We start from the raw sequence: 14,600 nt of genomic DNA on the forward strand, positions 1-14,600 counted from the left end.
CAAGATGGCGCCGGCGGTGGTTGCGGCGGCCTGAGCGAGATGTTCCCGGTCCTCGGCGGCAGCGGCGGCGGCTGTGGCCTCGGCCAGGGCCTTGGGTCTCTCCCCGTGAGCACTCAGGCGCCTCTCCTTCTGCCGGGCTAACCCGGACAAAGAGGAGACGGCCCCGGAGAGAGGCGGCAGCGAGGAACCGAGAGGAGAGCGCGGCGCCTCGCGCCTCGGCACCATGGCTGGGCTCATCAAAAAACAGATTCTGAAGCACCTCTCCAGGTCAGTGAGGGCCGCGGGCGCGGGGGCCGGTCGGCCCCGCCCTGCCGGGGCAGCCTGCGCCCGCGGGGACGGCGGGGACTGGCCGCCGTGCGGAGGCGACCCTGGGACTCCCCGCTCCAGTCGGGTCCCGCATCTCCCGCCGCCCGCGGCGCCCGGGGTCGGCTTCCCGAGTGAGACCCCAGACGGGGGAGAACCGACCGACTCGTGGAGGAGCGCAGGGGGCGGCCGGGGGAGGCGGCGGCCGGGATCGCCCCGGCACGGCGTCCGGGGGCGTCCGGGGACACCCCTTGGCGGCCCCGGCGGAGAGGGGAGATGGCCCGCGTCACCCAGGTGCGGGGTGTGCGGTGGCCTGAACCCGGGCTGGGGCTCGCGTCCCCTCGGAGCCGAGCGGTTCCGTTAACCGAGGGCGCCTGGCGCAGCCCGGGCTCTCAGGGCTGAGGCTCGTCTTCTCTGGGAAACGTTCACCTTGTTGTTGTTCTGCGTCCGCCCCTCCTCGCCGTTCCCGCTCCGATGCTGGAGGGTGTGCCCGTTTGCACAGTTAGGATTTGCTTTAGGTGAAGAGCCAGAGGTCCCAGCTTGCACAACACGCTCTTTCTTGGAGTCGTTGAGCCCCACGTCATTCTTACAAAAGAGTGTGTTTTTTTTTGCTTTTTTAAAACCCGAGACCCATAAATTTCACGGAGTCAACATCTGTGGCGATAAACCCAAGACTTGCCGTTCTTTCCATTTCATAAGCGGTTTTAGTCAGAAACATGACTCAGGAAAGCTGGCAATTTGTTTGTTGCTCCTGGCTTTTCCATATTTGTCTCAAGAGGCAGGCTAACTGTAAGATCTGGTTTCCAAGTTGTTAACCGCGAATCCAAAGCGCTTGGTTATGGTCCTTTTCTCCGTTATTTGTCTGTAACTTAATGATTACTTTGAACTCATTGTAGGGAAAGACTTGGGTACGATGACCTGATTCTACAAATCGTTGTATACCACAGGTTATATGTAGGGGTACAACAATATTTCTGTGATTCAGCATATATTTTCCTTATAGCATTAAATATGTTTTTTAAAGGAGCAAATTATAGTACCGTTTATGAATATACATTTCTCAAAATTACCACTAATTAAAAAGTTTCTTTTAAAATTGTACTTATGGCCCATATGAACAACCTATTTTGGAAGAAGGTTTTAACTTTATTTTTAATTGATTAGTTAGGTAATGTCTGATTTATCACATGTCCTTCAGCCTCTCTTACGCTTACGTCCACAAGAATATTCAGACCTACAGAAAAATTATTTGAATTCTCTTTTCTCCCCCTCCCAAGGGTGATAGTACGCAGTTCCATTGTAGATGCAAGGGAGGAAAGTTCACTCAATCAGGGAGTGCCTTAGACTTAGAGCATTCGAGTTTCATTCTCCTGCAGAGCCGTTGAGAAGGGCTCTTAAAAATTAATAGCCAAGGTAATGGCTTACTTCACAAAATAGACAACACCCACATATTCATTATTTGTATGATCTCTAATATGTGTTGTAAATAATGGTGAGGATTTTTTTTCAGAGATGAGTTTTTGAAACATGAGTTTTTATTTCATATTTCAAAACAACTTAGGTGACTGAAGAATAGCAAATTTATATTCTTGGATAATCTTACTGCTACTGCTGTCATCGTTATGAAAATCTAAAGGATGAAATAGATAAAATAAGGTGATAAATACTAGTTACTTAAGTAGTGATGAACTTTTTTTACAAATTACCTGGCAATGAAGATGTCACTATATTGTTGTGATTATGTGGCATACAGTTTAATACAGTTTAACAGCAAATGCTTAAAACACATTACCTTCCAATAATAAATATTTCATGCGACCAGTGCATGCAACCATGGCACCTTCTCCAAGGAGGCCTTACCTGACTGACCACACTTTTCTATGGCATTCATCCTTATCTGTCATACTATATATTTGCTGTTTGTCTGCTGCACTTGAATGTAAACTCCATGAAGGCAGGGATTTTTGTTTTGAGTCTAGCGTAATGTACACTCAACCACTATTTTTTAAAAATCCCCACCAAGGATATGCTTTTTATTGATTTTAGAGAGAGGAAGAGAGAGGGAGAAGGAGAGGAAGAGGGAGAGGGAGAGAGAGAGAGAGAAACAAACATAAATATCGGCTGCCTCCTGTAGGTACCCCAACTGGGGAATGTAGGTATGTGCCCTGACCCAGAAACAAAGCCACCACCCTCCGTGCATCGCATGATGCTCCATACTGGCCAGGGCAACAACTGTTTTTTGAATGAATGAATGAATGGCACCAATCAACCAATCAACTGACTCTCCCTCACATTGCCCCCCCTTTTTTTTTATAACTGAGGCAAAACTCTGTGCCACCTATGTTATGGTACTTTACCTTGGTTTTTAGGAAGCAACATGTAATTGAATCATTGAATAAATGTGATGTTTATGGTGTCCTAGAAAGGAAGGACTAAGAAAATGACTCTTCATATATAGGGTGTCTTCCAATAAGGAAGAAGGCTATCTGGGAACCAACAGGAACCAACGTACTCTGAGCCTTGAGATTGAAGTATGGTGAAATTATAAGATCAAAACCAGTCTTACCTTAATATAGGCACAGGAGAAACTGGCTTTGAGTAAATACTGAACTATTTGAGATGTTTAAATCTATACCCTTGTTCCTTGCCTAATTGTTTATTTTCTGTCCTAAGCATGTTTGTATACTTGGAGCTGATCTGAAACTGACAGATACCAGGGTGGGAGAGAAGGTGGGAGAGACAGAGAATGCCATTTGTGTATGTGGTGGGGTGGGGGTTGGAGTCCTTACATTTTAAGAGAAGTGAAACAGGAAGTCTTTGAAGGAGAAATTACTCCGATCTTTCAGACTGTAATTGGCACAAAATATGCTTTGGAAGGTTTCCTAGGAGTGTCCTTTTTCACAAGGGAATGGAAAGTTCTAAAGAAAGTTATAACAAGTATCAGAAAGGAAATAAGAGCAGGAGCTACCTTTTAGCTCAAGGCCTCATTATCTTTTACTGTGTATGTAAGTGAGTGCTTGAGCAAAGGCGAGAGGTAGACGGAGAGAAGCTGGAAGATGGGGTATATTTAAGCCAAGACCTAAAAAGGGGTAGGGAAGATTCAGATACAAATTCTTCTCCTTCCCCTCTGGCTCCAGGCATACTGTAATGGGCACAAGGTTTACTGGTGAGTGGGAGTTGGCAGGACAGACATACACTGCACCTGAGTGGAGCCTTTGTATAGTTCTCAACCAGAGGTGATTTTGCCCCTCTGGGGAAATTTGGCAATGTCTGGAGACATTTCTAAGTGTCACAACTGGGGTGTTGGGAAGGGGGGGTGGTTAAGGGTACTAACGTCTAGGGGTTACGAGGCCAGGCATGCTATTAAACATCCTACAATGCACAGCACATCTCACAATAAAGTATTTGGTGCAAATGTAAATAGTTTTGAGGTTGAGAAACTGGGTTAAATTGTACACATGTATGTCAGATGATTCAACTAAGGTTACTGTGCTAGTGAAAGTTATTTTGTCTGTAAACAACAAAACCTTGCTCTGTTTAACTTAGGTAAAAAGTTAAATGTAACCAAAAGCTGTTGAGGTAGGTCATGGAATAAGGGGAAGGTCAAGAACTAGCCAGCGTCTGGAACCTTATGAAAGAGATCTTGGACTTCAGCACTGTTGACATTTTGGACAAGATAATTATTTATTGTGAAGGGCTCCTCTGTACATTGTAGAATGTTGAGCAATATATCTAATATCCACCCACTAGATGCCCATAGCCACCCCCACAATCTTGACAATGAAAAATGCCTCCACACATTGCTAAATGTCCCCTGGGGCAAAAAGGCTCTTGGTTGAGAACCACTGCTTTAGGGTGCTATCCCATCTCTCACAACTCCCAATCTGTGATCTTTCCTGTCAAGTTTCAGATCCTGGGAGAGAGAATCTGTGTGGCCCAGCTCTATTGATCCATTGGTCCGTTAGCAATGGCAAAGAATTATAGGTACAGCAAAGATATGGTCATGGGAAGAACTAGTATTTTGAGTCAGGCTTGTTGTCTTTAATAGGCACTGCACTAAATTACATGCCAGAGGGCCTCAATTTAACTTCATCCCAGGAGGTGACTTAATAAGGAATTCTAGACAAAAGAAGGACTCGATCACTAAAGATGCCTGGTTATCAGTTTGGTATTTGAAGTCCAGGGTTCAGGAGCAGTTGTCTGGGGTGGAAATAAAGAATCTGCAGAGGATCTCTGGTTAATTTAAATAGTATAGTAATGTATTGGAAGGATGTCAGTATCGCACAGAATTTATGGGAAAGTTGGAGAACCAGATTTGGAAAGGGACTGGATCCAGGCTAGCTCCAAGCATCTAGGTAGGAGAAACTACCTGACATCTCTACAAGACATGTTTCCTAAACTAAGGGGAAGGGACAAGTAGAAAGGGAGGGTGGCCTGACAAGATTGCTGAGTATTTAGAATATATAATAGATTAGGAAGGGTTGAGCATTTGGCAGAATATTGTGACTGAACGGCAAAGTAATAAGAGTTTAGATTGCCTCACAATGTATTGATGAGCTGGTTTAGGTTGCATAAGAAAGGAAGGAAGGAGGAGGGCAGCAGCTGATAGCCTGTTGAGAAAGGGAAAGAACCATCCAAGGGTTGGAAATTTTATCTAGGTGGAAGAGCAGTTGAGAAAAACAAATAAAAGAACTGGAGGTTTTGTCTGAAAGGGTTATATTAAAGTTCAAGATTTTAGAGGTGGAATGGGCCTAATTTAGTACATGGTTTCAGATAAGGCTGTGGAAGTTAATTGCTGAAGAAGTTAAGGTGCATGTAATTGGAGATGAATACTGTTAAATCTATAATTGTTCCTCTGGACATTCTTAAAAGGAAATACAACATAGATTATTTAGACTGTCAAATTATTTTCTTTAATGATAATTTTATATAATTATTGATAGGCTAATTATTTACATCTTCCACTTTTATGGCAAAGCTCAATAATTTTTGAAAGTTTATGTATTCTAGATCTTGAGTACTTGGTATTAGAGATTTAAAGATGGGCAAGATATGGTCTCAGTTCTTGGAAAACTTTAGTAATTCTCATTCTGGCATAATAAGCATAACTAAATGTAACCTATATACTGCCATTGAAATTAGTGAGATTTGTTTTACTTGGATTAGGCAACTGGGGAAAATTGAGTTAATGTTCCCTTTTAGGATTATAAATAAATTTACTTTTATAAATTTGGGGATTATTTTTAAAAGTTTTTTTGAGAGAGAGGAAGGGAGAGGGAGAGAGAGAGAGAAACATCAATGTGAGAGTCAGACATCCACCGGCTGCCTCCTGCACACCCGCTACCAGGGAATCATCTCTGGGCCATGTGCCCTGATGGGGAATTGAACCAGCAACCTTTCAGTGCATAGGATGATGCCCATCCAATTGAGCCACACTGGCCAGGGCTAAATTTGGGATTTTTTTTTTTTTTACTATATTTTTATTGATTTCAGAGAGGAAGGGAGAGGGAGAGAGAGAAACATCAATGATGAGAGAGAATCATTGATCAACCGCCTCCTGCACGCCCCCTACTGGGGATCGAGCGAATATCCCAGGCATGTGCCCTTGACCAGAATTGTACCCGGGACCTTTCAGTCCTCAGGCCGATGCTCTATCCCCTGAGCCAAACCAGCTAGGGCTAAATTTGGGGATTTTTAAGGTAACTTTTAGTTACCTTAAAAATTGACAGTATTCTTTTTGTTTTTAAAAACATGTTCTTTTATTGAGAGAGAGACAGAGAGACAGAGAGACATGGATAGGTTGCCTCCTGTACTTGCCCCTACCAGGGATTGAGCCCAAAACGTGGGTATATGCCCTGATTGGGACTCAAACCTGTGACCCTTTAGGTGCACAGGTCAAGGACACTCCAACCAACTGATCCACACTGGCCAGGGCAGTGGAGTTTACATTTTAATTAGAGGATGCTGATAATAAATAAGTGAAGTACATTTTATTGGTTTGTGGTATGTGCTGGGGTTGGGAGTAGGTCAGGAAAGGGGATAAGAAGTGCATGGAGGTAGGGATGGGGTTTGCAATTTTAAATCTGTTGATTCTAGAAGCCTTAATTGAAAAAGGTGGTATTTGAGAAGAGATCTGAAAGAGGTGGAAGCAAATGCAAAGATCCAGAAGTGGAAGTTGGCTTGTTATTTTGATATATATCTAGGCCAGGGATACAGATAACAGGTGACGTGGAGTGAGGAGTGAAGTGTGTAGAGGAAGATGAAATCAAAGTCCAGGTCTTGTGGGGCCTTGTACTGAGTTGGCTTTTAACTGAGTGAGATCGGAATCCACTGGAAAGCTTGGAACCAAGGATCACTCTGCACCCAAGTGGAAAATAAATAGTGGGAGGGCAAGGGCAGATGGGAGTTCAGTTAAGTGTTAACTATCCAGATGAGAAAGATACTGGCTTGGACCTGAGTGGATGCAGTGAAGTTGTTGAGATATCATCAGGTTTTAGATGTATTTTGAAGGTAGAACTACAGGATTTTGTTGACAGATAAAATGTGATTGAGAAAGAAAGAGAGCAGTCATGGATGACTCAGGAGGTTTTTAAAAATTATTTATTTATTTATTTATTTATTATCATTATTATTATTATTTTACATATGTGTCCTTGTTCCCCCATTACCCAACTAAGGAGTTTTTGACATAAGCAGCTGACAAAGTGGAGTTGCTGTTCACTAAGTTGGAGGACACAGGCTTATGGAAGAAGATCAGGAGTTTGGTTTTGGACACATTAATTTGGATACCTTTCAGTTATCTATGAAGATCCCTTTTATTTGTGAACTAATTTACACTACATGTTTTAGTATGGCAACAATGTTTTTTTTTTTGTGGTTATCCTTTGGTTTATGCAATATAGAATTTTAAGGGTGGATTTATTTACTAGAGGCCTGGTGCATTAAATTTGTGCACATGAGAGGGGGGCCCCTCAGCCTGGTCTGTGCTCTCTCGCAGTCTGGGAGCCCTCAGGGGATGTCCTAGGGGAGTGGGCCTAAGCCATCAGTCGGACATCCTGAGCGCTGCCACGGAGGTGGGAGAGGCTCCAGCCACCGCTGCTGTGCTCGCCAGCCGTGAGTCTCGCTTCTGGCTGAGCAATGCTCCCCCTGTGGGAGCGCACTGATCACCGGGGGGCAGCTCCTGTCTTGAGCGGGATCAGGCCGAACCGGCTCTCTGACATCACCCGAGGGGTCCCGGATTGCGAGAGGGCGCAGGCCAGGCCAAAGGACCCCACCGATGCACGTTCAGGCCAGGGAAGGACTCAGGAGGTTGGCCAGCTGGGGAGGGACCATGGGAGGGCTCCAGAGCATGTCCGGCCCACTTTGCTCAGTCCTGATCAGCCGAACCCCAGCAGTAAGCTAATCTACTGGTTGGAGCGTCTGCCCCCTGATGGTCAGTGCACATCATAGCGAGTGGTTGAGTGGCCTTAGCATATTATTAGCATATTACACTTCGATTGGTTGAACGGACAACCGGACACTTAGCATATTAGGCTTTTATTATATAGGATTATCTTTAATTATTTATTTATTTTGGCTATTAACTGCATTATATAGAAGTATCTGAAAGCAAGCAGGTGCCCATTTATTTCACATTAATTTTCACATAAAAACAGATATTGATTCTTGCAAAAGTTACTTTCAGGAGATTGATTTGAAAACTTTAGGTTAAGAGGGGATGGATGCTTGGTCCATTGAATGTTGTAATATCACCATTCTAGAATCAGAAGGGATTTGTTGCTGTCTGTGAGAAGGTAATTTTTAAGGCACTAGAGGCCTGGTGGATGAAATTCGTGCACAGGGTCCTAGCTGGTTTGGCTCAATGGATAGAGCATCTGCATGCGGACTGAGGGGTCCCAGGTTCGATTCCGGTCAGGGGCACATGCCTGGGTTGCAGGCTCGATCCCCAGTGAGGGGTATGCAGGAGGCAGCTGGTCAATGTCTCTCATCATTGATGTTTCTCTCTCTCTCTCCCTCACCCTTCCTCTCTGAAATCAATAAAAATATTAAAAAAAAAATAGAACATTTAAAGAAAAAAAGAAATTCATGCACAGGTGGGGTCCCTAGGCCTGGCCAGCAATCAGGGCTGGCCGGGGCTTTCCTCCCAGCCGGGGCATTCCCTCCCATAGCCCCTCCCTCCGGCTGGCTCCACCTTCCTGCTGGGTGCTGGCTACTGGCCAGGGCCTGCTGGACCGGGGGAGGGACCATAGGAGGTTGGCCGGGACCAGGGGAGGTTGGCTGGCCACAGGAGATTGGCTGTGGGAGTGCACTGATCACCAGGGGGAAGCTCTTGCGTTGAGTGTCTGCCCCCTAGTGGTCAGTGCGCATCATAGCGACTGGTCGTTCCGACGTTCCAGTCACATAGGCTTTTATAGATATAGATTGAAATGTGTCATCTGCCTAAGGTTAAAGTTTGACAGGTGTTGAGTGGTTACGTCACTGATCCAGCACCCTTTTAATTTGATTTTTCTATGCTGCCTGCTCAGGCTGTTGTTCTCACCTTATAGCTTGATTTTCTTTTACTCTATTTTCAGCATTTCTTTTAGTACTCTCATGGTGTTTTACCATACTGCTGCAATATCCCTTAGGAGATTCTTTTATAACTTGGGAATCCTTTGACTCAGCAGTTCTTTGAAATTGTGGAAGCATAATTTCTGCTGGGGCTGACCAGCAGCCCCTGAACGATGGATGAACAGATTACTCAGACACATTTTGACTGTGCAAGAGAGGGCTAAGGGGCCCCTGGCTTTAGTAGCCAGAGCAGCCTCTATTGCCTGCTTCTTTAGGCCTTTCTTGGAATTTTTATCTTTAGATAAAATCAGTAGGGTGAGTAATCTTGGGAGGACACATATTTACATTGTCCTCTAGGCAAGGGCATCCAGGGATTAAGCATAAGGATTCCAGTAAACACCCGGGGGTCTGCATATGCACAGGCTTGTTTGGAAAGGTCAAGGAATAATTAGGGGTGCCGCCTTCAACACTTCCGTAAGTTGGAATTCCGATAAATAGGGCAGGTGGCCTTCCACACACTTCCCTTTTATCAGAATGTCCTTATAAACTTTCCAACCAAGTCTCTTGTGCTCCCCAACAAACTTCTCCACCCATTTCTTTTTACTTGCATAATTTTTTTTCCAATATTGCTTTTTACAATATTGCACTTTATCTTCATACTACAGTTCCCAGTGTAAACATTTTCTTAATAAGTTGACCTCTTATCAGTTATACGTACATGTTTTAAATTCTGCATATTATAATATTTAGGATGAGTAATTTAATATTTCTATTTAATATTGGTATTTAATCAGTTGATATTAGTGATTGGAGCTCAGATTGAATGTAAGTTACAAATAGAAGATTTAATGACTATTTCTATGATTGAAATACGAACAGTTATATCAAGACCAAGTTATTAAAACAAAATTGAGAGCTGAAGCAAATATGATTCAGGATATAGTAATTTATTGTTTGATTTTTTCAGGCATTAGATTTACTACTGGTCTTCTCTGATAATTCACTGACTTATTTTGAGACTTCTCCCAGACAAAATGAATGTAGTGTATTAATTTTGAATTCCATATTAGTCTGTCCTTTAAGACTTAATTTTATGTATATATACTCTTTTTCTACTCCAAAATACCATTAATAGAGGCATTATCTGGCTTCTTTTGTCCCTGCTGTCATAGCATCAAGTGTTGTTTTTATCTGCTGTTGTCTGTTTGTAAACCTTTTGTAATTTTATTGTTAGGAATTAATATTTAGGGATAAATGTAGTAAGTACCAGAAAATTCAGAGACATTAAAATTTGGTAAAAGTATGTTTTTAGATATTAAATTGAGTTTCTGCTCCAAATTTTTCTTCTGCTCTGATGCTTTATATATAAATTAAATCTATACTAATAAAAGGGTTCTATGCTAATTAAACCGGACATCTTCCGGACATCCTTCCAGACAAAGCCACGGTGGCGGGGGCCGAGGCAGAGGCAGTTAGGGGCGATCAGGCCGGCAGGGGAGGGCAGTTAGGGGCTGATCAGGCCAGCAGGCAGAGGCAGTTAGGAGTGATCAGGCTGGCAGGGGAGAAGTTAGGGGCATTAGGCTGGCAGGCAGAGGTGTTTAAGGGCGATCAGGCAGGGAGGCAGGCGAGCGGTTAGGAGCCTGTGTTCTCGGATTGCGAGAGGGATGTCCGACTGCCAGTTTAGGCCCGCAGGGATCGGGCCTAAACCGGCAGTTGGACACCCCTGAGGGGTCCTGGATTGGAGAGGGTGCAGGCCGGGCTGGGGACCTCTCCCTTTGCATGAATTTCGTGCACTGGGCCTCTAGTATACTATAAAAAGGGGCATTCATAATATGTAAGATTTATCTTATCTTTAAGAAATACTGTAAATATCCTCATTGATAAGTCATTCATTTATTTTTCCTACTAGTATTTAAAGAAGGTTCTGTAAGATATAAATAAAACTATGACTTAGGAATATCTTCTGGCAACAATATGGTAGATGAGTGAGTAAATAGAATTTAAGATAAAATATTAGTTTTTTGAGAGAGGCACAGAGTACTATCTGCAACTTTTATCTGCAACTTTTAAATAGAGACAATGAGATGGAGGTAGTCTTAAGTGTCAGAGAAAATTGTAAAGCAATAATGAAATAAAAGCACATAAATGACAGCTTAGTGATATAAAATGGATAGTTAAGAAATCTATTTTATCTGACTATAGCATACATACCAAGAGAGTATTTAAGGCAAGTACATAGAGACGTTAAGGATGACTTACATCCTCCAAATTTGGCTGCAATTTTATTTATTTATTTATTTTATTTATTTTTTTTTCTAAATATATTTTATTGATTTTTCACAGAGAGGAAGAGAGAGGGATAGAGAGCTAGAAACATCGATGAGAGAGAAACATCGATCAGCTGCCTCCCGCACACCCCCCACTGGGGTTGTGCCCGCAGCCAAGGCACATGCCCTTGACCGGAATTGAAACCGGGACCCTTCAGTCCGCAGGCCGACGACGCTCTATCCACTGAGCCAAACCGGTTTCGGCAGCTGCAATTTTATTATTCATTGTTTTCCAATGCTACATTTCTTTCCCCATCCCCACTTTTTCACCCACCTTTTGTTTTTTCCTACAGCCAAATTGTCTGTGTCCCTTCAGGAAGGACATACTCTCAGGCTTCATTTTACTTATACATCTTCCATAGGCAACTTTAACTAGGCTAGTCTTCACTGTTCATCTTCATTTTGAAATGTTTTAGGTCTTAAAATATATGTTTGTTTTATTTGTTAACTCTGCAGCTTGTCATCTCTTTAAAGGGCAGAATCATCCTGATAGGCTCTGAATTCTGAGGACAGTGACTATGCTTGTCTTGTTCGCCATTGTATCTTTATTTATTTATTTATTTTTAATATATCTTTACTGATTTCAGAGAGGAAGGGAGAGAGAGATAGAAACATCAATGATTAGAGAGAGAATTACTGATCGGCTGCCTCCTGCACACCCCCCACCAGGGATTGAGCCCGCAACTTGGGCATATGCCCTTGACCGGAATTGAACCCGGGACCCTTCAGTCCACAGGCCGAAGCTCTGTCCAGTGAGCCAAACCAGTCAGGGCCGCCATTGTATCTTTAACATCTGCCACAATACTGTGGTACATAATAGTTATTCAGAAACTTATTTAGCTGACTGGAGAAATAAATTTATAATACATTGGTCTTCATAGGCTACATAGAGCATGAATTAGTTACCCAGAATCCATTTTTGGCTGGTTTAAAAAGTTGATTCATATCCAAAAAATTTAGATTCAAAACTTTTTTCTTGATAAATACTATATTTCTCCAATTTATTTTTGAATATACAGATGTAGTTTATTGCTAGATTTTTCTTTTTTTTTTTGTTTGGTTATTTTTCATAGGTAACTTTACTCTAGTATTCTCTCTGAAATGAAGTGAGGATTATTAATTTTAACTAGACCTTTTGACAGTTAACTTGACTATTTGTATTTTTTAGAGTGCTTGCCCTAATTGGTTTCATTTAATGTTGAATTATACAATTCAGTCTATGTATAACTTTTGTACAATATAGCCATCTCATTTTTGTTAATTAGCATTTTAAGATAAAATTTAAAAAATACATATTAATTTAATAGCATAGTAGTAATTCCAGTGGTAAGGAGAATGAAGAAATCATAAATAGTTAATTTATCTTAGAATTTTAGCAGTGTTTGCCTTTAGTTAATCCAGTGTGAGATACAACTGTATTTTTTCGAAATGAATCACAGCTAAATATTTTTATCATATCATTCCTTTCCTCTTCCTTCCCTTAAACTTGCTCCCTTCTGTGTCCCCTGTGTACCCATTCCCTGCAGCGATCCCTGCTGGCTGTGGTGGAGATTGGTGTGCTGTGAATTTCATAATCACCCAAATGAGTACCAGAGGAGTCTAAGAAACCTTGGCAACTGACTACTTGCTTTCACCAGGAATAGGGACCTTTTGTCTGAAATTTCCTGCCCTCAGGTAATAATTCTATTCCCCACGATTTTGTTTTCTTTCTATAAACGCGAGCACTTATTATGCCCATCTCAAAGATACTTAGAGAATAATTTCTAATTCTTATTTTAGTCAGATACCAATTGCATTAAAAACAACAACAACAACAACAACGATGTAGCTACATGCTCGTGCAATTCCTCTCTTAGAATATCTTTTCTAATATATAAGGTTTGACAGTGCACTTATAATCAGCTCTTTCTGATGTTGCCAAAAGAAGAGTTTTATAATTTAGAGTCAGATACTTGGAAATAGTAATTAGCATTCTTTAATGGGTAAGGCTTCATAGTCTAATTTAATTAATGAGGTATGAAGGCTCTTTTGATAAAGAAGATGTTTTGATCAATTCTCTTACTGAAGGATTTAAGAATTTATTTTGTCTACTTAATGTTCATTATATTCTTTATTAAGGAGATTGAAATAACTCATGAGCAGCAGTGAAAACAGGTTTCATTTTTGAAGAATATAAGGACTCCCCACCCCATTCTTTTTCTCCTCCGCCCTGTTCCTGTTTAAAATTCATTATCAGAGAAAGCAATTAGGTTATAAAACCAGATTCATGTGGAAATGGCACTGAATTTCTTTCAATTTAGAGTTCTATGAAAATCCTAGAAACTCAATTTCAATGACTACTTCTAATGCTTGGAAAATATATCCACATAAATATTTTGAACCTATTCTAAAAGTCTAGTAAGAAATTGATACTTAAAGAATAGCCATCTGTGGAATTGTGCAACTCATTACATACATACCCTACTAGTAATGGGACAGTTGATAAACTTGTTGGCCATATGTTGGCTAGCAATTGTATAGGTATGATGATAAGTACTATTTTTCAATATTCTTGTCTGCCTTGATTCCATACTATCGTTTCGGTACCTCGGTCTCATAATTGCCACGGGAGATGCCATGCTTTAACCTTACTTATTAGGTAGACCATTAGTGAAACCTTTGAGATTCTTTCTAGGATATTGATAGTTAAGAACTTGTTTATAATGGCATTCAAAGATAGTTCTGATTTTGTATATACCTCTAGCAAATCCACTGGGACCTTTGCTCCTGATATATAGTCATAACTGTAATCCTTTGCTTTTTCTAGATTGCACCTCCTTACCTATCTTTTTTGGCTTAGCTTGTACTAAGCCTGTTGAGATGTGGTGTTATGATTTTTTTCTTAGTTTAAACCACAGCTATTCATGAGTTTATTCAAGTTACCTACCAAGCTTAATTCCTTGGTAATTTCTTTACCTTCTCATTTTAATCAGTTATGATTCCTTTATACTTAAATAATTCTTGAATTTATGTTCTTTCTCCTGAACCTAGCACATAGCCGACTTCTTGGCATAAAGTAGATATCAGTAATATTTGAATAACTCTGTTGTCATTACTCAGATTTAACTCATAATTTCTTGCATCAGTTATTGCAACTAAGTATTCTCGTTCCCTTCTGGTCTCATATTTCATTTTTCATCCTTGGCACTGTTACCAGAGAGAGCTTTCCAAAATGCTAATCTTATTTAATTTCCTGATAAAAATCTTTTAATGGCTCATGTTCAAGCTCTTTAAAAAAGTTTGTTTATAACTAGGATTTTTGTCCAAAACATATTAAAATAGAATGCCACTGCATAAAATAGACAAAAATAGAGTTCCTCTATTTGAGTCAGTAATTGGGTCAGCTGTCATAGCCTTTCCCTTTTTACTTCTTCTTCCCCC

General features: G+C 41.4%; 1 protein-coding gene across 3 annotated transcripts in view; it reads left to right on the plus strand.

The window, feature by feature from the left end:
• The window catches only part of BLTP3B (bridge-like lipid transfer protein family member 3B), a 69,055-nt gene continuing 54,455 nt past the window's right edge, over positions 1 to 14,600 (plus strand). For 2 of the 3 annotated variants that reach the window (XM_079775858.1, XM_079775860.1), the window contains exon 1: positions 1 to 267. In XM_079775858.1, coding sequence (XP_079631984.1) covers positions 224 to 267 — 44 coding nt within the window. In that variant the 5' untranslated portion in view covers positions 1 to 223. Of the gene's footprint in view, positions 268 to 12,706; positions 12,855 to 14,600 lie in introns of all 3 variants that reach the window. The other variant, XM_079775859.1, reaches the window with a different exon arrangement.

Source organism: Cnephaeus nilssonii (assembly GCF_951640355.1).
Source record: "Cnephaeus nilssonii genome assembly, chromosome: 6".
Taxonomy (NCBI): domain Eukaryota; kingdom Metazoa; phylum Chordata; class Mammalia; order Chiroptera; family Vespertilionidae; genus Cnephaeus; species Cnephaeus nilssonii.